Source organism: Amphiprion ocellaris, chromosome 2 (genome assembly GCF_022539595.1).
Source record: "Amphiprion ocellaris isolate individual 3 ecotype Okinawa chromosome 2, ASM2253959v1, whole genome shotgun sequence".
In the NCBI taxonomy this organism is placed as follows: domain Eukaryota; kingdom Metazoa; phylum Chordata; class Actinopteri; family Pomacentridae; genus Amphiprion; species Amphiprion ocellaris.
In genome coordinates this window covers 17,318,292-17,342,750 of record NC_072767.1, presented here as the reverse complement: position 1 = coordinate 17,342,750, position 24,459 = coordinate 17,318,292, and the positions used below count along the sequence as shown (strand labels likewise).

The window sequence follows — 24,459 nt, the reverse complement described above, 5'->3', positions numbered from 1 at the left end:
TTTTCCATTAATACTGTATTTGAGCAAAATCAATGCAACTGTGAGCTACATTGACAACTGACTTCAAGCAATAATGAAGAAATCACAATTGATTTCAACGTACTGGCATCTTCAAGGTCCAATGAGACATGACCTTAGTTATAGCATCGATCACTCTACTCATTTTCTGAGTTTGTCAAAAAATAACATTCGTAAACAAAACAATCTGACTTTGTTGATTCAGCAGAGTACAAGACGGTATCCAAAATGAGCCGATTTGTAAATAGTCTTATGGCAAAGCATAGGTATTAAAATTCATCCCATTCAAGAGCATCATTATCGAAACTTCATTATCAAAAAAACGTGCTGAGGCATCTTCCTGACAGTCCTCTCATTAACCCCCCAAGGAGACATGCATTCAACTGTAGAGCAGACTCTTACCAGCTGCCTGTTAGCTCGCAAGATCTGAAGACATGCACAGCGTGAAGGCAGAAGGAGAAAGGCGTAATCAACAAAAGATGGAAGACACAGACAACCAAGAGAGAGCAATAAAAGTGAGTGTTTTCTGAAATACCAAACTTGAGACAGAGAGAAAGATATGCAGCAGGGAGGAAAAGAGGCGGAAAGAGAAGATTTGTTAAAGTGTTAAACAAAAAGAATGACAAAGAGACAGATAGGAAAAGAGCAAGATCAAGTAAACAAGTGGCTACAGAAATACCAGCAGGTAACCAACCCCATCAATAGCGATAACACATTCACAAATGACTGCCCTGCATTTCTTTATTACCGTCCATTCGCGGCCTGAAGTAACATTTTCTTTATTTGTTTTTGGAAAATCCTCTCGGCCAGACGGTTCTCTGGATTTTACTATCAAGTAACAACATCATACTCCATCACCCACCTGTCCATTGCCCATAAGAGTAGTGTCTTCTCCCATCAGTATGTACGATCCAAAGAAGAAGACAAAGGCATGACAGAAGCCCAACAGAGTCCAGTACAAGAATGTCCGGAAAGACAACATAGAGTTCTTGCTGATATCCCTGTAGAATACAAACAAAGTAAGTTCACAGAGTATAATTTTGTGATTCAGAGAAAAAAATGTCAAGGAATTAAGGAACAAGGAGCACTCAGAGGGCAACAGCTTACTTAAAATGTTACATAGATTAATTTATCTCCAAGTAAAATTGTTAAGTCTGTAGATTGTGATACAGCATAAAACAAAGTTGCATCTCTTTTTAAAATAAATTAAAATAACTGTTTTCAGCAAACAGTGAAAGATAATATGCAGCAATTAATATACGGTCGTTAGACAGAGCCTCACCTGTACAGGCCAGGTTTGTTCTGCAGTATATGGGGATGGACCAGCTGTTCAAACAGACTGTACACCAGGATGGGCAGCGAGGTGAAGCAGATGTTGTACAGTGTCAGATAAACACTGTCATACAGAGTCTAGTTTGGACAGAGACAGGATTTCACTTAACACCAGCCTATTAGCTAAAACTGCTATCCACAAAAAAAGGCTGAATAAGATACACAAGAGAAAAACGTCATATGAGATGTTCTAGACATGTTACAGATTATAATGTGGCATAGCCTCCCACTATAAGTCAACACTGTATGTAGTCTCATGTACTACAAATAATTTCTAAGGACCAATATCCTCCATGCTGTTTACAAAAATAAATGATTTCAAGTTCCCGAATTATGCTGCATAAATATGTTAAATGCAAATTAAAAAATGTGAATGGTACAGCTCAATTGACTATAAGCAAAGTTCTTGCTTGTTCTTGAAACATGCAAGAACAAGCTTTACAAAGAAGACCTCTTGGCTATTTAATATTACACAACAAGATGAGCAAAAGGACTGTGCAAGATCAAAACCAGAAACAAAACAACAATGACATATGAAAAAGTGAGAGGAACAGAGAGATAAAGAGACTTACTTGTTGTGAAAACAAACAGAAGAACTGGTATAAAAACTGGGGTGTGATAAAACACACATTCTAGAAAAGACAGAGTGAAGGAAAGAAACATTAAAATACGGCACGGAAAGGAGACACTGATTCCTCATAACAGCTGGTGTAAAAACCTGTGTCTATAATTTGGAATATAACCCTTTCCTGATGTGCATGGGGGTTGGTATGGAAGCGAAATTTCAATACCCTAAAATATTTTACCAAAATGAACCCAGCTATCGTAGACCAAAAATTGTAAGGAATGTATGTATTTGTAACAGCAGCCAGGCGTTACCTTGTAAAAAAAGTACTGTACAAGCGTAGCTATTCGAATGTAGTAGAAGTGACCGTGGACCAGCAGTAGTTTAGCCAGGAACTTAAACCTGGCAATTGCATAGTCACTGTTTCTCACGGCCTGGCGACCCTCCTTCCCCATGATACCTGGAGATACATGCATACACACCAACGAACATGAGATGAAGCAAATGACTTGACAAAAACCATGGAGTTTGACACCACATTGTCAGTGCATGTATGTGTTTACCTATGCCTACGTGGGCTTCCTGTATCATGCTGACATCATTAGCTCCATCCCCAATAGCTAAGGTGATGGGTTTTTCTGGAGAGGTCTTTAAAAGACGCACCACCTAGAAGGAACAAAGGAACAATGACATCTGGATCCATCACATGAACACATCATGAGTGGCAACGAATGTTGTTGCTGAAATATTCACACTATTCCATTTCTGGTTGGCGGTGTGTACAGCGGTGGGTCAGTACCTTAGCTTTCTGAAGTGGGGCCATGCGGCAGCAGAGCACAGCTGAACAGTTTTTACACACTTCCATAAAGAGCTTCTCGTGTTCCCTCAATGCTAAAGACAGGCTGGCCCCATCTACAACCAACCCATGCTGTATGACATGGTCTTCCTTTATCCTGGAAACAAAGAGTCCAAAAAGAACACAATGTGAGGAGAGGAAAGGAAGGAAATACTACTGGTGTGTAATGCCATTTTTCAAACTTACGATTAGTCCTTTCACCAGCACAATGACTTTTTTTTCTTTATTAATATTTGGAACAAAGTCATTCTACTTATTCAGTAACCCTGCATTATACCTTCTAAACCCAAAGCAGTTTTGGGACATTTTTTTTGCTCCTGTGGACATCTTTTTCACTGCAATATACATAAACAGAAAAGTCCTGCACCTCTGTGGGACCAGCACCAGGATGGCTAGAAGTAGAGAGAAATCTGAAATGTCTTTCGGTTTGTATGACAGATTTAATGCCAGAAATAAGAGAAAAAAACTAAAGTTGAGTATTTATGATTATTCATATTACAAAGTACTGAAAACGTCTAGAATCAACATCCTCAGCACCTTCAACAGTGTCCACAGGTTGACAAAACTGGAAGAAAAGCATTGGCTCTTTTATACTTTAGATATTTTACTACTTACATTCTGTCTCTACAAACTCTGCATTTATCACAAAAACAGTTCACCTTGCTAAATGTATCTTTAACAACTTTCTTTGTTGTATGCCATTTTGGACCATGCTTCCTTTTTTAATTGCTTAGGTGTATATTATTATTCTCCTCTCAGTCTCTCTAACAAGTTTCCAGACTTAATTCTCAGTGTTCTGCCAAAAAGACTGGGAGTTTTGGTTACATGACTGTCACATCTGAGTGACTGAGGGCTTATCTTTTTTTCTGCAATTGCAAATCCAAATATTCTTCCTGTCTGTTGTTACACTTTCTTTCTATGATAAACTACATAATTTTTTCTTTTGCTACAATTTAGCATGAGTTTCTCACCAGCTGGCAGGTTTTGTGATTCATAAGTTTAAAGACTGAACATTATGGAAGAATGAATGTTACCAAATGTGGAATATGATTCTTCAGAAAATCACACAAACATCATTCTGTGATTTTTTTTTTTTTTTTGTCATTATTGCCTTCACTGAAGCAACTGTAAACATGTTACTAGACTTTTTTTTGACACACAGTCCTGTAACCTTCTGCCTTACTAATGGTGTACCCTTAAGGATTCACATGGTAATGCACATTTTCATGACAATAACACTAATGCCATCAGACAATAAATGCATTTTAAAAGCAGAATTACACAAATTGCCCTCACCTTCTGGCCAGTCTGCGGAGCTGCTCGGCACACTCATTATCAGAACGCTGCTGCAGGAGCTCCAAGATGTTCATGGTTCTGTGGAAGTGGCCACAGGACAGGCTGACACTGACTGCTGTCTCATGTTTGTCCCCTGTCAACACCCATACTTTAATTCCTGCCAGCCGCAAAGCCTCGATGGTCTCTTGGACTTTGTCTTGAAGTCTGAGGCACACAAGAGAGAGACAGAATATAGACCATGTAGTCATGTAACACAGAATAGTATATTCAAAATGTCCAGTGATTCCTGAGTATTTATAGATTAGTTGTGGGTAAGGCGACATAGCTGGCTGGCCTTTAAATCTATTGTTTAACTGTCCTGGTCTTGATGTAGTAAAACCATTCGCCAAGCTTACTAGTGAATTGTAGTGTTCATAATTTAATACCTCCAGGGATTAGCAGTAACTCTACATTTTCTTAAATTATTTTTTACCTCCCAAGTAATGCCAGAGCATGGACAGACCAGTTTTAAAGCAAACAAAAAAACTCTGCATGCAGTTAGACTAATAGGTAATCTAAACAGACTTCTTCAACAGCATGACATGAAACTAAAGGCTCCTGTTATTCATATTTGCCTACATGTTATTCATGCCTGATGAAAAGGAGAGGGTGAAAATGCCTCTAAAATTAGGCAGCACAGATTTTTTGGAGAATACAATATCTCTAAGCGCAGTTAAGATTCCTACAGGAAGATTAACAGACGGCTGATATGATCTAATATTACCATGCCTATCAGCATTACATTCTTCATAACAGACTGAAAACAGAGGGAAATGTTAGTCATGTCTTCCATAATAGAGAAGATCCTTTGATCGTGACCATGTGCGCCTGGGGAGGAAATCATTTCAGAAACAGAAACAGAGCTTCGGAGAGAAATGAGAGAAAGAGCAGAGAGAGAAACAAAGCGGGAGAAGAGAGAGGCTTATGTGAGGAGCAGATGGTGAAGGGATGCAAACACATATCAACATTCATTTTCAGAGTGGCTCAGTGGGGTGACGTCTCCATCTCCCTACTGACTATACATTGTTCATTGAAGATGCTCCCTCCCACTGTGTTTGTCTGTTTTTGGGGATGTGTTTTCTACCATATTATAAAACTCATTTTTTTCTATAAAAAATATTTTTTTCTATTGTAAATTATGTTTGACTCACACAGCTAACATTGTACAATCTTCACTGGAGGTGGAGCAACGAAAAGTAGACAATCATAACTAACAACTCCTATTTTTATTGAGTGTTTGATGTAGCAGTACTGCATTTTCAAGTAACAGACAATTTTACATTACTAGCTCAATGGCACTGGCTCTACAAAAGACAGTACTTTAATCTAAATGCTTATATGACCACAATGACATTAACGTACTTCCTAAGAAACAGGTTAATGGCTTTCCTTTCTTATCCATTTTAATTTAACACATGGACTTTTGCAAAATATCAGTGTATACAAACAACAAATGAGGCTGAGGGAAATTTTGTTTTGAATGTTTGAAGGATCATGCTAGATTAAAAAAAAATGTCAAGCTAAAAAAGACCAAAGTCACTAAGATTTATCCTCTGGAAACCTTGACTATGAGTACCAAACTTTATGGGAATTCATTCAATAACTGTCAAAAATTTTCACTAAAAAACAAAAACCTGCTGGTGGTTCTAGCAGTAAAGACAGGAGATCGTGACTATCCAATAGCTGATCAGATATTTAGATCTGGATCAACATGGTGGACTAACTGTCAGATCACCTAAACAAACAGGAAAACCACTAGCCAGTGTAGCTAAAAATTCACAGGCAGCACTACAACATTCATGTGTTACTGTCCAATCTCTTATTACATGACACAGATTGTTGTTAAAGCTATCCATGCAGAAATAAAACATATGTTTCTTTTCAAACAATAACTACATGTTATTTACTCACTGCCAGTGGCAACACATGATAAAAGACATACGTTACATAACTCAGCATGTCGATTAGCACTGGAAGTGAGCAGTAGGCTGTAAGATGTTTGTCAATTATCTATACTATTCATTAGTCCTAACATTAATGCCAATAACCAAACTACACTCCAGCGCATATTTACAAATCCAGAACTCTTGATTCAAAATAAGCTTCCTCTAAATGTACAAATCAATTAACTTTAGTTTGCACATACCTAACTTTATTAATAGCAAGCAAAGGAGGTAAGTAGATCCAGCACAAAATTGTGCAACTCTTTCTTTGATCAAGAAATGTCTTCTGGGTGTGAAATATTAACCCCTTGACGGCTGAATTTTTTTTACAATTAAAACAAAAAAAAAAAAGGTGTTTTTGCTTTCCAGCTGATGCTAAAATAAGTGGAGATTGTTAATGTGTCTATTACACACAGACCAGATATATAATAATAATAACAGATATATAATAATTTAAGTCCCACTCCGATGAGAAACCAGTGCTTGCAAAAGGTTCCGAGGTACGTACTGAATATGCACAAACCGGCATTGGGGAAATGGATACTCTATCTCGACTGCAGTCTGAATGAAAGTGGTATGATGCAAATTCACGACCATAGGCATCAAGAGGTTAATAAGCCACAGACATAGACATTAGGAATGAGTTGATAAATGTGATGTGAACTGTTTCTAAGATATACAGCATCAATATATTCCAGTTTAGATTCAGAGCTTTCATACTTGTCTTCTACCCCTGTTGCTCCCAGAAGCTGCAGGTCTCTCTCGATGTAGCTGAAGGCTTCCTGCAGTCTCTCCTCCCTCTGCTGCAGCGCGGTGCGGGCGGCGTTCAGGCGCCTGTCCACATCAATGTACTCTTCTGGACTGAAGTGTCGACACGCTACCACCAGAGTCCGCAAACCTTTCTACAATGGCATGAGGAGGATGGGTGCACAAAAAAAACCAAAAAACAGAAGAAAGAAAAGAGAATTTAAGAAAAATGAGAAGCAAGAGAGGAAAGCGGTATATAAAATGATGGAGGAATAAACAAGAGAACACATTTGTGCAAAGAGAAAGGTTAAATGGGAGCAAGGAAAAAGGAAAAGAACAAAAGCAAAGAGAGAAAAAAACTGAACAACAAATTATCAAAGCTTAGCTTTAAATCACAGAACCAGCCTGAGGGGCAGATGACCACAAATCAACCCAGTCCAGAGCCCCGACTCCTGGGTACTAATGTCTGATGGCAAGATGTGGGGGCTGGATGTGTGTGTATATGTGTGTGTCTGTGTATGTGTGTGTGTATATGTGTGTGTCTGTGTATGTGTGCGTTTTATGATGAATTTATAGTCTAATGGGAACGGAGTGTGACAAAGCTAAAAGTAATCACAGTAACACTGTCAGGCCTACATACACAGACACAACTGTGAACATACTGTATGAATCAAAAATAAAATATTTAAAAGCTTTCGTTTTATGTTGGAGAGCATTTTTTCTCTGAAGTGGCAGTGTGGTACATTAAGTTATTAAATGAGTCTCAAAGGACAGGCAATGTCTGCTCATCAGCCCTTCTTCACATGGGGAAAAGATGAACAATGATAATTACATTAACTCAAACTGTGTAACGCACTATAATATACACAGCTACTATATATAGAATTTCATCTGCTACTGTGCAGTGATCGAATGTGTATTATGACAGTAACAGTAAAAATTGCTGCAGAACAATTTTGTTTTATAAAATAAATAAATAATCCTCACCAAGGCAAACTCGTCAACGTGCAGTCTTGTCTTTTCAATCTCACCACTAGTAGTGAAAGGCAAGATGGCTGACTCTGCACCCTTGGTGAAAAGCACTTTGCCTCCTTGAAAATCAAAACAGAAAGAAGGTGGAGTGAAATATAAATATTTAAAAAAAAAAAAAATAATAATACATATTATATCTGCTTATAAATTTATTAACAATATTAAAAGTCTTTCAAACTATTTTTAATATTGTTGATGGCACTGATTTCATATTAATGTTGTTTTTATGATTTGTCTTTAATCATCTCCTCTTCGACTGTATTGTCAGTTTGTCCTATGCTTTGATGTTAGTGGCTGAAGGCAATGTTTTGCAGTTGAAGAAAGTGGTGTTACCCGAGGGAGTCTGTAGAATGACGCTCATCCTCCTGCGATCAGCATCAAACTCTAACACATGGAGTAGTTTATACCTGAGAGACCAAAGACAAAGAAAAAAAACAGTGTGTTAACTTCACTTTGTGGGGCTGAAATGACTGGACACACATATTGTCACGACTGGTTTTGGACAAGTGGATTCCACTTTCTGTCTTAACATTAAATGCAAACTATGATAGCATGAATCACTCCAAAGTGTTGCATCGAGATCAAAATATAGATAAAACAAGTCATCATTTTACCAATTCATTTCACATTAGCTATGGAAATATTAAGCCTCAACTGACTGGTGATCACATCCATCGTTCTTTATGTGATTTTAATAGTCTGCTGAAAATCAGTGTACAATAGCTTAGAGTATTAGTGCTTTAGAAAATGCAAAAGGTGACATACTTCTCTGACTTGCCAAATGTTTTGATTTCCATGGTATCTCCGCTGCTGCAAGTGAAGGCCACTCCAATCCTGAGGGAATAAAAAGACAGCACTCAAAGGTAGAATTATTAGGAGAGTGAAGATGTTGACCTTTAAACACTGGGTGACAATCCAATTTAAAGTTGAGTAGGTTTGACTTTTAGCTACAGCACTCCCCTTAATACATTCAATCATTCATTCGCTAATCCAGTTATTGCTCCTCATTAGAGTCATGGAGGCCTGCTGTCTGTGGTTAATGGCATGTGTTTATAATTTGGGGAAAAGCCCAGACATTCTCAAGAAAGGCAGGAGGACAAACAGAAAACTTGCCCTACACCTATATACTCTTGGACCATCTTGCTGTAAAGAGATTAAACATTGAACCACAGCACAAATGAAACAAATCTGAGATATTCTTGAACATCATGATGTATATAAGCAGTAGTCTGGTGATCAGTTTCTCAGTCAGGATTCATTTTCAGTAAGTCAGATAATTGTACATATTTCATTACGTTGTTAAAAACAACGACTGACCTTCTTTCTCACTCTCACTCAATGACAGTTTCCAAAAATTAACAGTCTGTCGGCTGTTGTCACACCTTCAATTGCAACATTAAGTTAACATACACATTTAATCTTTCAGCTCTTATTTATTGTTAGACTAGTGGTGTCTCCCTGCGGGTTTTAGGAGAACTCGTGATTAAGTAGCACTGAGTTGGAGGCCAGAGGGAGCGTGAGGACAGGGTTGTACAGAAAGTGTGAGAGAGGATAGATGCAAACACTGGCAAGGATTTACACGAGAAACGGGTAATGTAATACAACATCAAACTATATCGATATAAACTGTACTGTCTCATCCTATAAACTGTGTAAAAATACATCTATATGTCTTAGAGAGTTGCTATGCCACACATGCCGATGCTCTTGTAGAACTGGTTTTTGAAGTCCTGGCTTCTTGAGCTCTTCTGTATCAAACAGAGAAGAATCAGTTCCCATTCTATAACTGTTTTATCCCTTTTTCAAGCCATTTTCAGCACAGGTCCGCTTGAGGGTTTCTAAACCACTCTCTTGAGACTGAATTGCTGCCTGTGCTGTATTTCTGTCGTACTAAAAAGGAACAAGTATCCCGCAGTCCAATCTCCACAAATATTTCAATGTCCCTTTGCTGCTGATACAATCAGTCAAGGCTGTACAGCAGATGGAATTTAACGTCATGTGAAAAGCGAGGATTTATACATGTGCAATGGCCAAGAAATGGTACAGATATGATGTTTATGCTAAAGTAAAGTCCAAGCTCTTCTCTTACGCCTACAAAGCCCACTTAAAAATATGGACATTGTCTTTAACTTGGTTAATATCTTTCACAAGTTATGTTCCTGAATTACTGGGGGCCACCAATTTCCCCAGGTTTCCTGTGTTCTAACAAACACCCATATGATCTGGTTAAACCATAAGCCCTTTTGGGTTAAACGTCACTATAAACGCCAAAACGCAGGTCATAATTAATTCTTGATTTTTCTTAACTTCAGCTTTCATCAACTACTGTATTTCTAGGCTGCATTCAGATTTTAGCCTATTTGAGGCTTACAGAAGAGCGGACATGTCTTCAGGAAGCTCTTATGTTGCCTTACCTCTTTGCTGCCTCTACCAAAGCTTTCTCATCTGGTGAAGAGGCATAGTACTCCATGTGATTGGAAGAGAAACCGTTGGCATGGGAGAATGGGTCTCCTCCCCCAACCAGACAGTCTGGCTGGTCGTAACTGATCTGAACTGTGTGACACAATGACACTGCCTTGAGAAATAACAATTCCTCACCAATCTGGACGGAGAGACAACAGGGAAGGAGGAGAGGAGAATAAACATCAGTTCTTATTCTAGACAGAGAAGTACTGCGTGTCATTGTGAACAGACGTCATGCATAATTCAGAGGTGAAGGTGTAGAGGTTATAATACACATACTGTATATGAGTTTTAACATTTTGTGCAGATTAATGTGTTGTACAATCCCAATTTTCATTGTGTAATCATTGTGATAATTTCAACATTTCAGTTCTAAGTCGCATTGTTACATTATCCCATTATCTACAGCTGTTCAGATCAATAGGCTGAGGTAAAAACACGCCTCTAAGTTAATTTGTTCATAGCTACTGTATGTGTCTGCCAAAAGACAGTGAATGGAACATATATGTGAGTTACCAGGTGAGGTGTGGAACCATCTGGTGAATCGTCTGTCATTCCCTCTGGTACCAGTTTGCCATTAACTTCACGGTACTTGGTTCCATTGATTGAACACTCACGGAATTGCATTTCATTTTCTGTTAGCGTACCCGTCTTATCGGTAAACACATACTCCACCTAGGAAACATAAACACAAAATATTAAAATATCCTCATGTCTCACATTCATAGCAAAAGTAATGCAAAATACATATTGGACACAATATACAACATCTGACTGGATAAGTCTTTTTGTGTATACAGTACATTCCGTACTAATATACTACATACTAATACGAAAACACAAATTAGATAGATATTAGCTTTGTGTACACACATGTGAGTGAACAATATAAATCCATCTTTACTCCTCTTCCATACCTGTCCCAACTCCTCATTGAGGTCCGAGGTGTTGACCTGAGCTTTCTGATCGCTTTCCTCGTGGTAAAGGTCCAAATCCCAGCCAATGAAAAAGGAGCCCAGGAACTTCTGCATCTCCACAGTAACATAGAGCGAGATGGGGATGATGAAGTTATAGAGGACCAGAAATGCCAAGAAGTCTGAGATGAACTTTAAGATCTGAGGGAGAAAGAGAGAAATGACAATTTTTTAAAATCAAATTGGGAAAGAGAAGAGAACAATGCAGTAAAAAAAATCTCTAAATGATATGAAGTCAAGCTTACTTTAATACATTTAAGGTACAAAATGTAAAGTGAGTGAACAAATAATTAAAAGAAAAAAAGTAATTAAAGGACAAGAGAAGACCCCCTGTCAAAAAAAAGCCTTATATACATCTTAGCCACACACAGTATATTCGAATTTCAGCACTTATCCTTCTAAATCAAAGCAGGCAGGCCAATTCATTTCCATTAAGGAGTTAATTACTTTATGTGACAGGCAAGGAGAGTGAAGAATGATTGCAGACTGGAAGACAGAGGATCAGCGTCAGTATCAGCTTTAAAGGAACCATGTTTATGACATGTTTGACCTGGAAAAAGCTCTCAGTAAATAGCTGCAAAACAACCATTTTAACATTGGTCCAATGTGCGAACACAAAGACTATTTGAGCAATCAAGTTATTTGGAGTTAAAATCTTTGTAATCTTCAGGCTTTATACTTGAGGAAAAAAAAGACTTTTAAAAGACCAGTTGGTTCCCTGAAGAAAAGAGATAACTGTAATGTGGAGACATGCAGTCAATGGTCCAGCAGGTTTCTGGAGATCCTGTTATACTAAATCTGAAAACATGGCTGTTAATTTGTTTGCTGCTCTTCCGCTTTGTCTCCAGGAAGCAGGAAAACAAGAGCACAAATGTGATTTGTTTTCTCTCTTTGTCTCAATACATAGAGGCTGCAGTTCTCTCTGACTGATTAATGTTGGAAGGTAGGCTTATGTGCCAGCAGACTGGCCCGGTGACAGCCACTTCAACTCTTATGCCTTATCACAAAAGCTAAAGAAGCTAAAACTGCCCTAACCAGCACCCCTCTAGGTCTGTATGCATTCATAGGCATGGAGTCAAGCAGGGCCTCATCTTTGTATCTTCATTATATTAATTGTTAAATCTGAGAGAGAGCAAGCCTATTATTAGTTGGTGAAGAGACTGAAGTGAAAAACAACACAGATTACATATGTAAAGAAAGGGAGAAAGAATGTCGACAAAAATGTCACCTGATCTTATCTCTGGAGCTGATGGTCTGCACTACTTACAAACACAAATCAATGACAATGCATTCCTCTGTTACTTGGTGCAAAGCAGACTGACCGGACTGCTGTTTCTCTCCTGTTCAGTCTTTTGGTTGTAGAAAGGCTCGTCCCATTTCTCCTCTGCCTGCCAGGCATACTTCAGGATGGTGCTGAGGACGGCCTCAAAAAGCAGGATGCCCAGGTAGATGATGAGGAAGGTATTCATTGACCTGAAGTAAGGGAATATTTTTAAGTTAACAGCTGCATTAAGCACATTCTATAACAGCCATATGAGAGACAACAGAAACTGCTCACTTCTCTACTGCAGAGCGTTTCTGGGATTTGCACTTGTAGTTGAGAGCCATCTTTGATTCCATCCCTGTGTAAACTGCCACACCTGCAACAGCACAGTAAAATTTCATTTTACAAGAGGCTGGTGGCTCATCGATTATACCGCTAATCGATTCGTGCCTAAAGTCATGAAAACACAAAAAAACTCAAATAATGCATGTGTCTGAAGTAGATAAATAGTTCATGGTTCATAACACAAAACAGCTGCAACATTATATAGAATACATGATGCTGAAACTTCAGGGCACTGCTATTAAATGTGCAGATAAACCCCACTCAGGACTTATCCCACAGAAACAGTCTTTTGCTAACACAATCAGACCTCAGATGTATGATAATGAGAGGTCTGTCCTACTCATAATACTAACGTGTTTGACTTGTTCATGTGACAGCAGGATGTAGCTGTGTAACCACTCGGTCTCCACTTTCCCTAAGCACTAGTCAAACACAACTTCTTTAACAACTATATTTTGTCATTTCAAGTGGAGAATTCCCTTTGTGTGAAATAATGTACTCCTCTAGCTGCAGTTTCCTACATGGGGGAAGGTCGATGTTTGCTTAAGTATCTCTTTATATTCTCTTTATTGTAACTCACCGTAAATCTCTTTGGTATTTTTTAACCTGGCACCTCTCAGCAGCAAATTCTCTGGACCCAGTGGTCTGAAATTAAAATAAAAAACAACACAAACACAAGCAAAGATAGATGTGGTTATAGATTTTACAATACACACACATTTTACAAAGTATTTAATTAATAAGACTCATTTTGCTCCACAGTTTCCTCGCTTGTAAAAGACATACATGCATATATACATTTGCACATGAAAAACTGAATGCTCTACTAAAAATCCCATTGACGTGATTTCCTGTATTACCGTATGAAGGTGTAACATTGGCCCCCTGTCTTCCCACAAGTACCAACCTTACTGGGAATGTCCATTTAGCAGTATTTCTACCTTTTAATAATTACTTAGTAATTCAAAGACTACTCACTACAGCTGGACAAAACTGGTCTTACCTGACTATCTCCTCTCCATGCTGAGTCACTGTCATACGACCAACAAATCTGAAAAACACCACAAGCATTTCAGTTGAGTGGACTAATGGAGACTAAAACTATGGTCACATGCACACAGGGTACTGGAAAAAAAACACAAACACAGGAAATCTAAGAAAAACTTTTAACCACACTTGAACAACCCAGTCTCTATAAAACATCTGCTTGTGATTTTTTTTTTAATCCTCTACCCTCTGACATATTTCATATCCATTAGATTAAGTCCAAACAAGCTTTTGACTCACATAGCACTAAGAGAGTAGACTCACAGTTAACAGCTTTACTTAAACCTAGAAAGTCTAAAAGCTAAAAAACCAACTAATGTTCAGTACAGGGTGCAGAAATATTCAGCTTTCATTTCAATTTGACTTGGATTTTGGATTTAATGATTATGAAAACAAGCATATATTATGATGAGTACAGATCTTTCCTTTTTTGCTGTTGCACTACTGCCATAGACATCCTTTCCCTGACTGAAGTGTTTGTGATGCACATGTACAGCTGTAATAACTGTTAACAATCAGGTCTCTCCAGCAGAATTCTAACCGAATTTATACTAATGTCTTAAACTGATTAAGGAAACCAGGTAATTTGATGTTGAAGTAATTAGATTACTGTAGAAAGCTGACGACCTGGGTTGGTTAAGCGCATGTAAACATTGTGAGTGTAAACAAAGAGACAGCAACCTGAGGAGAGGGATGGGAGAAAACTGCCAGAGAAACAAACTGCCTGATCTAAAAATACACTGATCGATCCTAAAGCAGGCAGTTAAGTGACAGGAGGAAAAGAGATTGCTGAAGAGGTGACGAAGCCATCTCACCCCATCATCCATTTAATAACACATTTCTGGCAGGGCGTGTCTCCCATGTTTGAATTATAGTGGCTGTTAAAATGGGGTCTGGAGACTTCCAGGAGTTCGTCTGGGAATCCCAGAAGATGTGAGGGGTAAAATCCTATCTATCAGTCTATCTCTATATAGCTCTCTATATATATTTACTGAAAGACATACAGGCAGAGAGAGTGACAGTTAAGCAAAAAAGAATAAAAGAAGCACAAACATTTTCCTACATAATTACTCCAAAGGCAGAACCTTATTTCCTAATGTTCTAATATGTTTAACTGGGACTCTTCAGTACTGTATGAATCTACTCTTCACACTGGACTTCCCAGTGGGCTTCTGAGCTCTCAGCCTGAAGGTATGGTTACACAAGGGTGCAGATTACCTGTACAGGTCAGCTTCAGGTTGTTGACACTCCACCACAGCTTGCAGAGCCTCCATTTGGGACACTGACTGACACACTGATGTCTCTGCCACAGAGTAATGGGTCTACAAACATTTACACACAAAACATAAGTACATGCAAAAGGAAGGGAAACATTGCTTAATGGAATTGAGGTGATTTTTCTGTGAAATATGACGAAATTTTAATACAAACAAGTTCTTAGACAAAGAGAGTTTGCATAAAATGTTGTGTATTTAAAAAACAACTGGTTCTGTAGGTTGTAGTTGCGCTGTTGGGGAGGATGTCATACAAAAAGAGAGAATGGCAGCACAGAGTGAATGTGAGGATGAGCCACACTAGTGGACTGAAACTACTTGTTTGACTGTTTTTATACAGGACAAATCCTACATTGGCAAACTCAGTGAATTGAGAGACTGTCTCTGTTCAAAAATGAGCCCTGAAAACACTTTTTTCAAAACGTTTGACACTTTTGGATTTGTGATTTAACAAACATTACACAAAACATATGTAACTGACAGCAATTTATAAAGATATCAAAAGGTGTAAAGACTATACAAACACATTTCTAGGCCAACACTAAAAGCCCACCATGCTGTACAAATAAACTGTAACAGAAGTAGCTGGATGTTGTTAGAGAGACAATTAAGTTACATTGCCTCTGGCAAGACTGTGGGGAGGAGGTGAGGAGAGGAGATGACTTTCTAAATACAAAATTACAAGGTATAAAACACTGAAATTATATAATCATATGCAAGTCATTTTGAAACCTTTTTCATGGCATGCATACACCTGGCACACCCACAAAGCTGGCATTTATCATAGCCATTTCTAACAAATGAAAAACTAATACCTAATATATGCACACAATTTCCATTAAGCTGCTTATAAATGATCCTAAATGAAGCTCTCTCCATGCATAGAGCCTTGAATTGAGCACCATTAGCCTTATGCACCAGCAGTATCAGCATATCATCAGCCCTCTTTTCTAAGGCACCACTACTATCACTGGTGACAGTGCTCATAAAACTCCACTTGCTGCTATGCTTTAAATCACACAGATGCGTAACTTCAAATGTACCTGATGACGTTTTTGGCCACTCGTCCCATTAAGTTTTCCTAAAGGTGTCCCCATTTGGTTTGAAGTGCACACACACACACAAGCATGCTAACGATGCAATTCACATCACACACAGACCTTAAGGTTGGTCTCTCCATCGAGGCTGGCTGTGGTGACGTGACAGGTGCCATCTGCACGATCTGACGACAGCAACACCAGGTCAGCTGGGAACGTCTCATCTTTAGCCACACGAACAATGTCTCCCACCTAGCATATAGGAGAAATACACACAGACACACAGAGATACACACACACTCAGGTCAATACTGTTCAAATGCTCTGCAGTAATTTAGTTGAATGGTCCACTTAATGTTTAGATAAGAACCCTATTCACCTTTACATCTTGCGGTTTAACTGGGCAAAAAGATAAAAGATTCATATCAACAAAATATAATATATTCAAATTATGTATCTGAAAGCATTCTAAGTCTTCAGATGTCCTTCTTACAGCCAGGTTAATATTAGTGACGTTTGTCCCATTGCTCAAAATCTTCTTCCATATTTTATAAAAATCTAACTCAAGTCTAAATATCATTGGTCATGACAAGAACGTCCTATTGGCATTTGTATTTTAGGTTTTCATGTATTCCAATTCATTCATTTTGAGAAATTAAACAGGATCAACACTTCATTTGTTACTGACATTTTCTTTGAAGCTATGAGTAAAAAGTTAAAAATTTCTGCACTGTGACTTTACTTAGACTCCACTGGTATTCAGCTGTCAAACTTCCAATGACACACAGCAACCCCGTACACCTTATGCTATTTCACTGCTGCTGACAGCAAGTCCCCTGGCTGTGATAAGATAAACAATATCAAGTGTGCTTGACAAGCTTGAGAGCTTCACGGTTTACTGTCTTAGTAAAGGGCACATGTCATTCAGGCGGAGGTGGTTTGACTCCAGACATACTAGTTACAGTGTCTGAGAAGTATGATCTCAGAGGATTTGTGTGCACTATAATGTTCTGAGTTAGAGGCATACCATGGCAGCAAAAACCTTGCCTCAATGAGATGTGTGAACAGCAAGTTCTGTTCAAGCTAAAAGGTGCACTTCAAGTCTGCGAAACAGCTTGAAAAGGCTAAATTCTGTATTTCAGTGATTCACATTCTTGCAACAAAAGCTACAATGAATGCATGTCAGCATCAAATGAGTATACCGTTCGCTTTATTATTCACACGATTCACCACAAATTGTGTAAATAGCGAAATGTATGCATGACCATATTGCTGTCTTTCAATTGTATGTTCATTCCAAATCACAGACATATTTTATTTACAAATATAAAACACAAGAAAGTCGTAAGTCTTCCGATTTGAGAGGCTGAAACCAGGAAATGTTTGTCATTTTTGCTTAATAAAGTATTTTCACGCTAGTTTATTATTTTACTTATTGTTTCAGCACTACTTGAGCCTGTGGCACACTCCACAGTGCCTGTGGAACAAATGCAGCAGCTAGTTCAATCAGTCCATCAAATGTATAAAGATGTACATCACTGTTTTATTTATTTTTTTAATGTGAACCAGACACACGTAAAGTATTGCTAAACAGACTCCCATTTGCAGTGAGCAAGCACGTCATCATGAAAAGTTAATAAGTAGAATGGCTATTGAAGGTTTGGATCATTAAAATGACAAAGATGGACAACATGGGCAAAAACCAACAAGTGTCATTGGCAAAAAATGCACCAGTCACATTTCTGCTCCATATTACTATAAACGGCTCAGTTTGTTTCAAACCTTACATATGAAACAGTGCTCCTTCCATTGACAGCATTAGGTGTTTCTATACAGTGCAGAACTAATGGAACGCCACTAGCACTAGGAATTTAACAGCCAAGCTTTAAGTTTGTTATGGGGGTTGGTTATGAGTTGCAGAAAGCTATTTTTAGATACTTTAAAGTAGAGGATTTCCCCATAAACAACATAACTTAGAGTAAATCTCTTCTTGCAAAGTTACTTTAAACTGTAGTTGTTGCGATCTTACCCTGATATTCTTGGATCTTGTCTGGACCAGGCTTCCACTGCGAACCACAAACACTGGAGCCCCATTCACCTCATTGTCTGCCTTGTGTCTCAACCAGTCCTCATAGCCCTGTGAAGAAACGCATTCATTAGCAAGTCTCATAATGCAAATGACAGCTGGTTAATATGTTTTTTACTGGCATAGCTATGTAGTTTAAGTTTTCCCAAACACATCTCTTTAAGATCAACTTTGTTCCTTGGTAGATAAACCATTCTGAATCAACTTGAGATTTTTCATATTTTCTGATATTTAACTAATTAAGTGCTGAAATTGACAGAGATCTTGCAATTTTTCTGATTCGATACTTTATGAATTGAGGTGAAAGCTGAACTAAGTTGCGACAATTTAAATTTTACAGTAACCTGATGTGCCAGATGGTTTGTTAGACAGGACCATCTGAGAAACTCTCCTTGCAAAGTGGAAAAGGGCAGGCACTTAAAAAAATACTTGGCAGGTGATCGGATGTTTATCACCATGTATCACAGGGTAACTCACTTCTAAAACATGCTCAGAGCTGCCAGTTTGTCTTCATCGGATGCTGACTGGCCTGACAAACTGTGGATTGGCCACAAATGCATAGACATACAGTGACTTGCAGGATGGATTCTCTTGTGATCGTGATCTTGTGACAGTCCAGCCTCACAAGACAAGTTTCACAGAGCTCTGACTACAATTATCTTTAATGACAATGCTTGTATGTTAGTTCTCTATTTTCAGGCCAACAAAGAGGAAGCTATCCTGTGCTTGTGTTCTCACCTGTTTTATGGCAGTTACTGTAATCACAAAGAAGAGCGGCAGACCGCTGGTGACTGGGGAAGTTGGGGTATCTATCATTAACTGGAAAGAAAAATACAGAAGACGGAGTGCAGAGACGTCAACTGATTAGAAGCAGTGGAAAAAAAACATCAGAGTAAAAGTGGGTGTGACCTAAAAAAGAAGCGGACTAGAAAGACAAAGAGAAGTTGTGGCTGATGAGTCAAACAGGAAATCCTTATAACTTCACTCAAAGGTTAACTGTCAGATTAGAACTCATACACACACACACATTTGTACTTCAATCTTTGTGAGGCAAGTAACTGATATAATGCATTTCTTAGCCCCTTATCCTATCCTTAACCATCATGGCTAAATATCTAACCATAATCTTCACCTTTGAAGGCACATCAGAGAGTGAGAACCAGTCAAATTGTCCTCACACCTGAGGTCTAGAACTCACATTGGTCCTTGCAAAATAGATGTACAAACGCATACAGACAACAGAGGGACATTAAAAGCTTCAAAGTCAACACTGACTGAAGTAGGCACATCACAGTTTTCTCAGCCTCACTTTAATCAGTAAAGAACCCTTTGTTCATACAGTTTCAGTTTAGACATAGTTTTGCTGCAGTGATACAAAAACCTAAAGCCAAGGCATTCTTCTTTTCAGATGTTCAAAAATCGTCCATCCTTAAGTGCTTTTTTACGGCTGAGCTACTTTTTCATTTCTACAGAATCATGTAATTTGACAGTTTGCCTTTATTGGACAGCTGATGGTACAGAGACATGATATGCAATGAAGGCCCCCAGCTGGACTCAGTTAAAGAGTGTACAAGTATATGGGGTGATTTTATGGTGTCACTCAGGAAGCAGGGCAGCCCATATAATGACTAGCTTATTTTAGTTTAGTGAAGCACAGAATATGAATGCACATTAATATATTCTCCTAAGAGTTGCTCAAAATTGTACTAACGGTGTCATTATTGGCTAGAACTGCATATTCTTCTTGGTAGTTGACAATGAACAGAGCCGTAAAATTCATTATTGCATAAGCTCACATCCACAATTTAGACAACTTAATCCTTTAACACGTCAAAAATCACACATGGTTATGTGATTCATGCCATCTGTAACAGGACAAACGACTTTTTTTTCATAATTGTAACTTTTTTTTATATATTTATCCACAAGAAGAATTCCTCTTAGGAAGGCTGAGGAGCAAGTTATAAGTCTGACCGCTGTGGCTATAGAGCAGTGCTTTTAAGAGCAGGCCCCCATTCTGTTGGTTCTCTTATTGTAAGAAAATGATGCAAAGCACATTTCTGCCAATTGCATGACACTGTTGCACTGTTCGACAGGTGGTTGTAATGAGGCCAAGAAGAAATACAAAAAACTGCAATGCTCCAGCAAAGACAGGGGAGAGGAAGGATGCTAGAAACGTAGGCTTCAAATGAAGACAAATCTGCTGGCAAATGCTTAATGAAGAAGAAAATGCACTCATCTTTGTTTAAAAAGAAAACCCCTCTGAGTAAATAAGACATGATAGGACAAAGATATATCTGAGCATTTTAAAAAACAGTAACAACAGACAACTAAATAAAAAATATAACAAGTCTAAATCTATTCTTTAGAGTGTTCTAAGGGGATCTTCAAATGCTGAAGTTGGCAATCTAAGAAAACATTTTCATAATATCAAGATTAAAAGAGGCTCTTTTTTTCAGTGATTGGAGACTAAGCTGACTTCAGCTTCTCTGACAAGTTGACTGGGTGAAGAGAAGAGGGTCCTTTTAGACAGAGCTAAGTCGACTGCTTTGGCTTCACTACACAATCCCAAATAAATCAGGATAAGGTTGGAAATTTGAAAGCCAAATCCTGCTTCAGCACAGGATGACTGATGCATAGTGAAGGCCTAACCCTTCAGGGGAGCTGTGAAGACACACGTATTGCTAAATGTGTGGGTGTAATGTTTTAATACAGAGGCAGACCTGTCTCTCTTCTGGTCCCTAGAAGTCAATGACTCACTCACTCATGCATGCACAAACAGACGTGCACGCTCATTTGTATTTAGGGCAGAACAACTGAGGTCACACTCGACCCATCACCATCTGACTGAGCATGCAACCCCAAACAAGGAATTGTTTATTTGTATTTGTGAGTATTATTACCTGCACAAGGAAGATAATGAGGAAATAGAAGTTTGCTATCCTTCTGAATTGCTCAAACAGATTCTTGGGGACAAAATTCCAAACTGTGTACTGAAAAAGAAAGAAAAAACAACACACAATGTTTACAGAAACAAGACAATGGCTGTAGAAACATTATTTAAGGAGCATATCTGCATGTTTCAAAAAGCCGTATTTAAAACTGGTTACAACCTCTTGACAGATATATGAACTGATGCGCACATTTGACAGCAAAACCAGCCTTTTTCAGAGGATTTCAAACAGATAACATGTTTTCATGTCACCACATATGCTATATCTGCAAGGCTGATGAAAACAGGACATCAGATTAAAACAGCACTAGAGCAAAAATATTTTCCTCTTTCTCTCTTTAAAGGTTTTATCTTAAGATAGCTCACTGGTAGCTCTAAATATGAGCTGTTATCTGGTGAAGGTGTTGAATAAAGTACAATGTTCTCCAAGTAAAATTCTCTTAATTTACTCAATAAATATGGAGTTTTAAACAATTTCCTTTTACCCTATTGAGGTAAAACTCACTAGGCTCCTACAGAAAAAACCCAAAATCAAACTTGTTTTTATTGTAGCTGTTTTTGTTTGTGAAAAAATTGTGCCTTCAAATGAAATTTTCACTAATACAGGTGCTTTAACTCTCTTGTCAATCATTTAATCAACTGCTTAATCAGTGACAGGCATCCCGGCTGGTGGCAGGCAGCAGCCTCTTTGGATTATTGTTCTTTTGTCCAGACAGTCTTCCAACTGACCTATTAATCCCCTCACCAACACAAAAGTTCCACTGAGCCAGTCCGGTATTATCAACAAATCCTGCTTCAAGCTTATCTCTGTCCCACCACACTAGAGCTCCAGACTATTTATTTAACAATGATCATGCTGGTGCCAGAAATCAGTGTATGAGTTTAGTGGTTTTGTAGATGGCACACTTTTTTCAGTCATGGCTGCTGTCAGTGCACAAGCAAAATGTCAGGGTTCATATCGTTACACAGAAGAAGTGTTTCATCCGGAAATAAAACAACACTAGCACCACTCGTCTTTTTTACACTTGTGGCTAAAGAAGCAGAGTTTCAACAAGGTGCTTTGCAGTGGTGACTCAAAATTTGAGAATATAATTGTGGCAGACATGCAAAAAACAAAGCTAAGATCTGAAGACTCATTCAACAGAATTTCTACATCCTTGTTTCACATTTATGACAGATTCAGTCATTCTGGATCATCTGTCATCAAGGCCTACAGTGATACCATGATGGGGAAAATTCCAGTACTGGCTTACACAACTTTTGATACCTTGGATGAGATGATTCTGTTGTCAGCAAAGCGCTGTGGTATGTAGTGGCCATGCTGCGGGAAACGGTTTTCTACATAAACCGTTCTGGTCTCACTCTGATGAGGGGGGTCAAAGCCCTGAGGAAAGAGAGGAGAAGAGAAAGACAAAAGGAGACAACAGGTTATGTTCATAACTCTTAGCATGTTCCTTATAGTAGAGATCTCACTTCTTTTTTTTTGGCACACTGTTAGTAAATACAAGTCTGTCCCAGTTGACATTACAGAGAGACACCCTGGACAGGCCACCAGTCCATCACAGGGGCTGTGGAAGTGAGTCGGTACAGTCAAAAAAACCCATGCAGCCACAAAGAGACCATGAAAGCTCCATCAAGAAAGGTCCCTGCCAGGTTCAAAATGTCAGTCCTCTTGCTATGAGATAACAGTGCTAAAATCTGCATCACTGTGTGACAAAGTCTATTTTATATCAGAGCATATTTTAATAAGTTTAATAAGTTAAAAAGAAGGGCAATACTATTGCTAAAATGAAGTGCTGACTAATTTCAATAATCAATAAATTGCACAAATCACTTTTGAAACAAAAATGTCCAAAAATGTTCTAGAGCACAAGCGTCTTAAAATGAAACATTTTTCAGTAAAATGCACAGCTGCAAAGTCATTTAATATTGTTGGCACTGGGCAGAAGTGTGACTAACTGTTGAAAGTATACACCACTCTAAAATCTGCCCAGGGCAACATTTTGTTCTTCTATTCACTGAGGTTTCAGTCACTGTAGTTCCAACAGTAACACCATTTCTATATGGGCCATTATTTTGTCGAATGAAGGCGTGCTTAATTTAGGTCTTGATGGATCCTACAAAGGAAGTCACAAGAAGTGACAACTTAGGGGAAAGGAGAATTCTGACAATGTGATGTTGCTTATTTTTATATGGTACCAAAACTGCCATTCGTACTGTAAGTAACAACAAAAATGGTGACAAATGCAGGTGCAGCAAACGGTTTGCTGCAAAAAAAACAAAAAAACAAAAACAAACATGAAGTCAAGTCTGTAGGTATTTTGCACTTGAGTCAGATGATCAGTGACAAGTTATAGTTATACATTAGGAATGAATGGAGGAAACTCCTCAAACTTGTAGCTCAATGACAGACAATCAAATGGTCACAGAATTCAAGCTAAGAGAGTCTGAGTTGTTTCACCATTATACTAACAGCGTGTTGTCAGAATGTTCTTGTCCCAAAATGTTGCATTTTTAGTTGTGAACTCATTGCTCCACAGTCCCAATGTTTGAGCTAATGCAGCCAAAACTCATAAGTATGCTGCTGTCATCATCATTCAGTCTTGAATTTAATTGTGTGCAGCAGGATTTTATTAAATAAAGATTTTATGTTAAGATGCATTCATTAACTGTTTATTTTTTGTGTGTCTGTATCAAATGTATTGTCAAGAAGGAAGTTCAATGGTAATGGTACTAGCTATCAAATTTCTGGTACTGTGACATACTTAGATCCTACAGCAGAAGACAAAAAGAGAAGCATTACCAGACACTACACTAGTGTTACTTCATACAAATAGTGACTATGGTATTATTTTTACAGGTCAACAGGGAGAACATGGTACACATTTCTTGTTCAGCCACTACCGCTCCATGTTTCCTTTTAATAGCAATTTTATGAGTAGCCGGTCAGATGAAACATACGCTTGTTTAAAGTGCAGTTTTCGCATTAAGCCAAGCTTATCTGTTCACTATAACAATTACTAGACAAAAGTTAAAATATATGTTGAGGAGAGAAAGATTTTTTTAATGCCTAGTGCTGAATTCAAACCTAAATTGAACAGAAGTCAAACTCCAAAATATCACAATGTGCACAACAAAAGGATAAAACCATTAATAGTAATAATAAACTACACTGACATATAGTTTAG

At 38.2% G+C, this 24,459-nt stretch overlaps 1 protein-coding gene across 4 annotated transcripts in view; it reads right to left on the bottom strand.

The window, feature by feature from the left end:
- Nucleotides 1-24,459, bottom strand: part of atp11b (ATPase phospholipid transporting 11B (putative)) — a 58,301-nt gene that overhangs the window by 23,088 nt on the left and 10,754 nt on the right. For 3 of the 4 annotated variants that reach the window (XR_004846494.2, XM_035943167.2, XM_035943165.2), the window contains exons 2-26: nt 22,539-22,655; nt 21,222-21,311; nt 19,057-19,137; nt 18,262-18,369; nt 16,356-16,484; nt 15,140-15,243; nt 13,878-13,925; nt 13,455-13,519; nt 12,824-12,905; nt 12,588-12,738; nt 11,209-11,406; nt 10,808-10,966; nt 10,243-10,430; nt 8,594-8,662; nt 8,162-8,235; nt 7,784-7,887; nt 6,770-6,951; nt 4,068-4,271; nt 2,715-2,868; nt 2,479-2,581; nt 2,230-2,375; nt 1,923-1,982; nt 1,301-1,428; nt 881-1,019; nt 421-444 (exon numbers count right to left, since the gene is read on the bottom strand). Coding sequence is in view for 3 of the 4 variants with exons in the window: in XM_035943167.2 (XP_035799060.1) it covers nt 421-444; nt 881-1,019; nt 1,301-1,428; nt 1,923-1,982; nt 2,230-2,375; nt 2,479-2,581; nt 2,715-2,868; nt 4,068-4,271; nt 6,770-6,951; nt 7,784-7,887; nt 8,162-8,235; nt 8,594-8,662; nt 10,243-10,430; nt 10,808-10,966; nt 11,209-11,406; nt 12,588-12,738; nt 12,824-12,905; nt 13,455-13,519; nt 13,878-13,925; nt 15,140-15,243; nt 16,356-16,484; nt 18,262-18,369; nt 19,057-19,137; nt 21,222-21,311; nt 22,539-22,655 (2,907 nt within the window). In the remaining variant the exon portion in view is untranslated. The remainder of the gene's footprint in view (nt 1-420; nt 445-880; nt 1,020-1,300; nt 1,429-1,922; nt 1,983-2,229; nt 2,376-2,478; nt 2,582-2,714; nt 2,869-4,067; nt 4,272-6,769; nt 6,952-7,783; nt 7,888-8,161; nt 8,236-8,593; nt 8,663-10,242; nt 10,431-10,807; nt 10,967-11,208; nt 11,407-12,587; nt 12,739-12,823; nt 12,906-13,454; nt 13,520-13,877; nt 13,926-15,139; nt 15,244-16,355; nt 16,485-18,261; nt 18,370-19,056; nt 19,138-21,221; nt 21,312-22,538; nt 22,656-24,459) is intronic. The other variant, XM_023298867.3, reaches the window with a different exon arrangement.